At 36.4% G+C, this 7,210-nt stretch overlaps 1 protein-coding gene across 2 annotated transcripts in view; it reads right to left on the bottom strand.

Moving 5' to 3' along the window:
- Positions 1-385: 385 nt before the first annotated feature.
- Positions 386-7,210, bottom strand: part of KIAA0408 (KIAA0408 ortholog) — a 31,736-nt gene continuing 24,911 nt past the window's right edge. For both annotated transcript variants that reach the window (XM_070795817.1, XM_019967106.2), the window contains exons 5-6: positions 4,758-6,090; positions 386-2,715 (exon numbers count right to left, since the gene is read on the bottom strand). In XM_070795817.1, coding sequence (XP_070651918.1) covers positions 2,542-2,715; positions 4,758-6,090 — 1,507 coding nt within the window. In that variant the 3' untranslated portion in view covers positions 386-2,541. The remainder of the gene's footprint in view (positions 2,716-4,757; positions 6,091-7,210) is intronic.

The following is a 7,210-nucleotide window of genomic DNA, read 5'->3' as shown; positions in this document are numbered from 1 at the left end:
CTAATCAAGTGCCTCTGAAAGGTTTATAAACCCCTAAAATCCAGTAATGATGGTATAATAAAGGTAAGTTTTGGGGGAAGAAAATGCCCATCCAAAGTAGAAAAACTACTGGCTAAAAGTCACAATACATCAAAAATGTATTTTCCAGGATAATTTCCATTTAACTGATAGGTTTTTCCATAAAAAATTATAAAATATGTAAAAGAGAAGACAGAATATTCAAATAATACTTGTTTTAGTTTTTCCAACGTTACAATCAAGGAGTTGGAGTAGATACTAAGTTTTTTTTTTTTCCCAGCGCTAATATTCTATGATTTTTGTCAACATAGGATGTTAAAATGTATCCCACTGTTTTATTCAGATGGTTAGAACAAGTGGCACAAAATTGTGATGTGTGACAATATCACCCTTTTAATTTACAGATAAGGAAGTCCCAGAGAAGTAACATGAATATATCCAATGATACACATCATTAGGGTATCAATGAATGTCACTGCTTCCAAATCTCCCTAATTAGCAAGTATTTTGTTCTGTGTTATTAAGGACTCAAAATTCCCTCCCCACCCCTGGAAATTCTCTTTTAGTAGTTATGGGGTGAGGCCAAGAAGTAAAAAACAACCCTCAATATTTGACTTGTAATTCAAGTTAGGACCACAGACCCACGTCAGACTACCTGGGATACAGCGAAGGAGAGGAGGAGCTTTGTCGCACAGCCCTTGGGCAGGCTTGTGCCCCACTGTTACACAGCAGGATCTTCCGGTTCATTATCTTAGGCCACAGTCTCCCACCTCCCCAGGGTCTTCTCCCTTTTAGATGAACAGCATATTATATGAGTGACATCACTTGATATCTAGGGTACTTTTCTCTTACAGTCTTCCTATGGAAAAGGATATGCCTGAAACAAAAAGAATTAAAAGACTGGATCTGTAGCCCTTTCTTACCATCTGCTCCAACCTCACGTTCTAGAAGTTTAATTCTGCTCAACTCCCGGAAACTCTTCTTATCGGAAAATATGAATCTGGCCATCACCATGCAACAGTCTTGAGCCTTTAAGGCAGTCTGGGATTCAAAAATTAATTACTGTACGTCAAATCATGGTGTGATGAAGTGAATTTTCCTAAATTGTTAGAATGTATCACAAGGAGAAGGCTCTTTGAATATCTTTGTAATAAGAATTCGTTAAGCTTTTGGTAGTAAAAGAAAAGCTTAAATAGAATTACTATCTAATAATGTAGTTGGCTTTATACAGAGACAGTGGACAGCAAAGTTGCTTCTAAGATCATTCATGTAGAATTCCAAGCACCTCAACGTTCCTATTTCTGTCAGCTCTCAGTATATGGATATTCACTGTTGGCAAAGTGCAACCACCAAAAAAGTTTCTGCCCCTTATGCTACCCACGGATGCCAAAGGTTAGTTTAAGGCTTTTTGAATGTAGCACACTGCAAGAAATACAATTCAGCTCTCAATGAAATATCGTTCCTGATTTTCTTTGTTAATAAAAATTTGAAATAGTCTCTTATCTACTAATTTCAGGGAAAAGGTTAAAAAAGGAAAAAGTGAATAACTTACCTCTCACAATATGCATTGCTCCAAATGCTGAAAAAAAGCTTACTAAAATTTTGCCAAAATTAGAATTCAGCCTAACCAAATTTCTTTTTAAACCATATTTAAGGTATGTTTGTTACTGAAGTTGTCAAAATAAATTAATTGTTTAGTTATGTTGTTTATAAAGCAGTCTTATGCTGGCTCTGAGGATCAAGTATACAGCGAAAGCCATAATAGACTGCTGAATGATATATAAAAGTTTTTGTGGACATTTTATGTTTGTTTTAGAAGGCTGATCTGTTTCAACCTATTTAAACTTTTTATTTATTAATATTTAAAAGAATAAATGAGGAGATCAAGGGTATTAGTCTATCCTTTTTGGGTTAAGGAACTGAGTTGGCTGTAGAAACCTACTAACCTTAGGTATATGTATAGTTAGTTTTCTATGTAGCTGGGGCCAAGAAAGTGGTTAGTTAATATATGTACCTCAAACGCCTTAAGTGGATACCTATTAAAAGGTACAAAAAATATAAATAATACTGTGTATTTTAAAAATTTTTAAATAAACACAAAGAATATATAGGTATGTATGTTATAATTTCAAAGTCAACACTAGCACATACGTTTTACTTATCTAAATACATACTGACATTTCCTGTATCAACACATGCACCTACAAAACACATAGCCATGCACATAACCTTGCTTTCTGCCACTTGCAAGAAAGTCAGAATATACAATATAGTACACTGTTTCGATGTAAATCATATTGGCAAATTAATGAGGATGGCATTAAAAAATTCTGATCTAGGAAATCAAAATACAAGAAGATAATTACTCCATAGATTAAAAACACTGAAGACTGATGGGAAGTTAAGGTTTAAATTGTCCCAGTAATCTTGAAAGATACAGAAGAGAGAGAATTGGTTGTAAACACTCGGAATACTCTGTTTGGCAATCAGGACTTTCGTAGTCTAGCAATCCAGGCCAGAGACTTAGACCATCGATGCTTCTGATCGCAGAGGAATGGGGAAGTTGTGGGCAGTTCTCCGCAAGGCAGGGGGTGCTGAAGGAGATCTAGATGCCCATCTGGATGGGAGACGGCGATTTGCTGGTCTGGCAGGTCGGGAAAATCCTTTTCCAGGTGAGGATTTCACTGCCATGGATTCCTAAGACACAAAAGAAGACCTTCACCTCACCATTCAGGCACCAACAATGAGCTTAATATACTATGGATCTCAACTGTAGGATTAATGTATTTACCATGTTTACAAGCAAGAAAAATTGAAGAATCTCTTTGTCTAATATTTGTGGTCTGGGATGTTTTCATCAAAACAGCTCACTTTGAATATGAATATGGCATTTTCTAATCTTGTGGATCTCGTCATACTAAGTTTTAATACAACTAATTTCTAATTTCATAGAACTAACCATGTAAGTTAATCTTATGTTAGAACTCAAAGTTTATGTCAGGTAACATTGATATGATGGAACTAAAGATTTTCCTTAGTGGAGTGTTAGGATATTTCAGTTTTTTAAAGATAATAATTTAAAGAAGAATTAATTTGCGTCCGGTTATTTTATGTCAAGTTATTGACACTTTTAGAGATCATAAACAAAAGGGACACAAATCACCAAATGATTTGTCTGATGCTATCTTTTTTTTTGTTCACTAAGAACCACTCTTATTATCAATCTTTTAAAAGCTTCAAAATTATCTTCAAAAGACTTTAAAATAGAACTTTGTTCTTTTTAAAAATATTTACTTTTGGCTGTGCTGGGTCTTAATTGGGGCATGTGGGGTCTTTTGTTGCCGAGTGGGCTCTCAGTTACCATGTGTGAGGCATCTCTCTAGTTGTGGCTCTTGGGGTTAGTAGCCCCTTGGGCATATGAGATCTTAGTTCCCTGACCAGATATCAGACCCATGTCCCCTGTATTGGAAGGTGGACTCTTAACCACTGGACCACCAGGGGTGTCCCAAATATAAGAACTGCTCTTAAGGATCTACAGTAGAGGACCCTTCTCAAATCTCCAATCATTGCAAAAATGGGAAATATTTAATAATATTTGTTAATGAGAATTTTGGGCTGATCATTGTGTACATGCTCCCACGTCCATGCCCTTCCATGTGAAGCCAGAGGACCTTACAGGTATCTATGGGCTCAACTGAACAACAGACATACAAAAGCAGGATAGTTATTTGCACTTTGGGCAAACAGACAAAGTTTCTGATCAACTGGATGTAAACTGATATTTTTGTAGGACTTGAAAACCACATAAAAATTGCTCACACCAGAAGGAGGCAACTTGCATCCTTTAAAAACTATGCTGCATACACACTGTGCTTTGTAAAACTAGGATTTTCAAAGTATTGCCTATTATAATAATATGTCACCTTGGAGCTTTTTATAAATTATGTGTATAAGGTACTGATGGATAGCTCTTCACTGTAAATACAGATCTCTTCAACCTCTTTTCTCCCCTCTAAGATTATACTCTTTTGCAAGCACACTGTAATAAAAAAAAGGTAACAGTTTGTTTAAATACCCATTTTGGGGGGACAATTTCCACACAAAGAATTTATACCTACAATAATGACTTTAAAGTTTTTATGCTATACTATCATTTTTTTTTTCATATACTGCCTTTTAGCTCCACAATAAGATAACTTTATGAGGCACTATTTTAAACGATTTTTTTTAAACCAAACTCATATTCATGTGAATAATCCCATGAGGAAGAACACAAATCAAATTCTGGGAATGACTGAACCAATCATAGCTAATAACAGAAAAATACAAGTTATTTTTAAAATACTTTCCATATACTTTAACAAATATAAACACTTTAATAGGATAAAATTCTATAAATGAACAAACTCACATTCAGAATATTCTTTAAGAAAGAAACACAACAAATAATTGATCATTTTGTTCTGGAGCCCATTTATTACATATATTTTCTGCTATTTCAGAATTTAAACAAAAGCTGTAATGTGCTAACCCCAGACTTAAAAACTAAACTTTTAAAAGTTCGTGCTGAGTTACAATCCTAAGGTTTATATTTATTCACAAATGAAGGGTCAAAGAACTAAGAAGATGTCAAAACATTTGCCTATGTTCTATTTATATGAATGGGCAAATGACCGAACTCTGAGCCATTGCTAAATATGGATGCAGTTCCACCAAAATATGTTAAATTGCTTTCTCACCTCAGTTACCTTTTTCCGATCTACTCCTTGCCTCACTTGCTGTGCTCCATGCATTGCTGTCTTGTGCTCAAGCTCTTGTTCTATTTGGAGCTTTCCTAAATGTTGACCTAATGTGGCTCCACCACTGACATCAGAACTACATTTGGTCCAGTTGGCCTGGAAGCATCGAGAATTCTGCAATGCAGACCCCGCAGATGTCTCATAGGTTTTCAGCAGCTTTTCCACCACACCATAATTTGACCTGGGGTCCGCAGACCTTGGCCGGCCAGACAAACTACTTGGTCTCCAGTCATGCTCGTGAAGCATATTCCGGTAACTGCGAGGGCTTATGGGCTCCCGCGTTTGTCTGAACTGGCCTGGTGTGGGTTTTTTGGTGGAATTATCAGGCACATTTTCCCTGGGCACAGGCATGGGGGCACTGGTTTTCAGAACGTCAGAAACACTCTCACTGACTGAGACGTTGTCTGTGCACGCAGTCAAGGTCTCACAGCGCTGAAGATCTTCGGATCGTTCTGAGCAGCTTTGACTTTGTTGTACAGCATGACAATTTCTATCTGTTCTAAATACAATTCTGTTAAATTCATCAGTCTTTTTTGCCAGCTTTTCATTCCCAGTAGTCTTTTCAAAGCCATAACTGAAACTTCTCAGTGGGCCGCTGCTCTGTGACGCTAAGGAGCTACAGTCATTGCTTATATGAAGATCAGGAGGAGGTTTAGCAGAGTGATCTGGAATTACCTTTTCATATTTCGGCTTATTGGGAGTAGAGCAGGCTTTCTGAAACCACAGTGTAGAGGGGCTATTTTTTGCACAAACCCCAGTGTTGCACGACCACATGCTAAGTCCAGCATTTTCATTACATGGAGGCTTGTTATCTACTTTGGCTTCTGGTGCCAAAGAAGGAAACGTGATACCATCATTCAGAGTCTTCCCTTCATTTAGACCCAGCAGTGGCATCTCATCATGCTTCCAGAGAAAATGAGGGTGGCTGTTCTTTTCACCTTGACCCTCTTGGGCCACCCAGCTGCTGTGGTCTAAACATTCCTTCCAACTTTCATGGGCTTGTGCAGAATATGAGCTGGGAAAATTTCGAGATGTGCTTCTTGGAGGAGGAATTGGTGGAGTTTCACTTCTTTTCGGATCAGTTGTATCAATTCCATCTTTTTTCTTGGAATTGTTCTGGAAAACATTGGTACAGCTCAGATTTTTTCTGTTTTTCCATTTTTCGTTTTCTAAACTGGTTGAAGGAATGCACTGGCTGTTGTTGATCATGTGACCTCCATGAGGAGTATTCATTACATTTGGTGTTTCCTGGAGAAAAGAATCTGACTTCATCCTAAAATTATAAAGCATGCTATATTAGTGATGACTTTGTTTATGATAAGCTCTTAAAAGACACTGGGCCTAAAACAATGGATTCTGATATAGGAAAAGGAGTCACAACTTCCTTAAACAATATTTTTATATAAATTTCCTAGTACAAAACTTCAAGTCACTTTTGCTGTAGGATAAAGACCACCACTCAGTGTTGTATTCAAGACTATATACGTAGTCTGATCCAAACTGTCTTTTTAACTGTCTCTCATTTTCTTCTATTACCTGAAACTTCACCTGCATTTAGACTTTGTATAGTCTCTTGGGTGTCTCCTATTGGTGTTCCCATTTCCATAGGTTTTCTCTTGCCATTTCCTTATGTCAGCTTGGCCTACTGAATTCCTATTCATAATGTCTTCTGAGCTCAATCTCCTCCCCTCGAATTTGAAATAACACTCTAAGAAATTAATGAAATAACATTCTATTTCATTCCAGAAATCTGAATCAAAGCACAGAGAGACATGAGCAATACCAAATGGGAGGTGTTATTTGGACAAGAAAGAAAAGTGAGCTTTTTTTTTTTTTTCTGATGAGTAAAGGACATATTTTTTTTAAAAAGCTGCAGTAAAAATCATGTGGCTGCTCAAGCTACAGTGAGTAATCTGGCATAGATGGAATATAAAACAGAGTGGGAAAGAATGATGACAAATAAGAGAGAAATGCTAGGTCAAATTGTAATAACTTTGAATTACATATTAAGAATTTTGAGCTTTTTTTATAAAGGCCATGAAGTCACAGTGAGAACTTTATACCAGGGATGGTTTGTAAAAGCAAATTGGAAAGTAAGAATTTTCTGAATTATCGAAATAAAAACCTAAATGTAGCAATAATGTGGGTTCACAAATTAACATTAATTAATCATATTGATAAATAGAAACCACATTTATACCTATTTAACTTCCATTATGAGATAGCTTATAATAAAGCACAGATGAATGCCTACTAGGCAAAAGCTAAATGGGAAAAGTGGAAGGCAAAATTATGTATAAAACATGGTTGGGTAAGTAAAATCTGTTGTTAAGTCAGTACAAAAATTCTCTCTGAACTTCCAAAGAGATGAAGAAAAATAAGGGTTCACATTG

The sequence above is a fragment of the Bos indicus genome, chromosome 9 (genome assembly GCF_029378745.1).
Source record: "Bos indicus isolate NIAB-ARS_2022 breed Sahiwal x Tharparkar chromosome 9, NIAB-ARS_B.indTharparkar_mat_pri_1.0, whole genome shotgun sequence".
NCBI lineage: Eukaryota > Metazoa > Chordata > Mammalia > Artiodactyla > Bovidae > Bos > Bos indicus.
The sequence above is the reverse complement of the archived record's forward strand: the minus strand, read 5'-3'. Positions and strand labels throughout refer to the sequence as shown.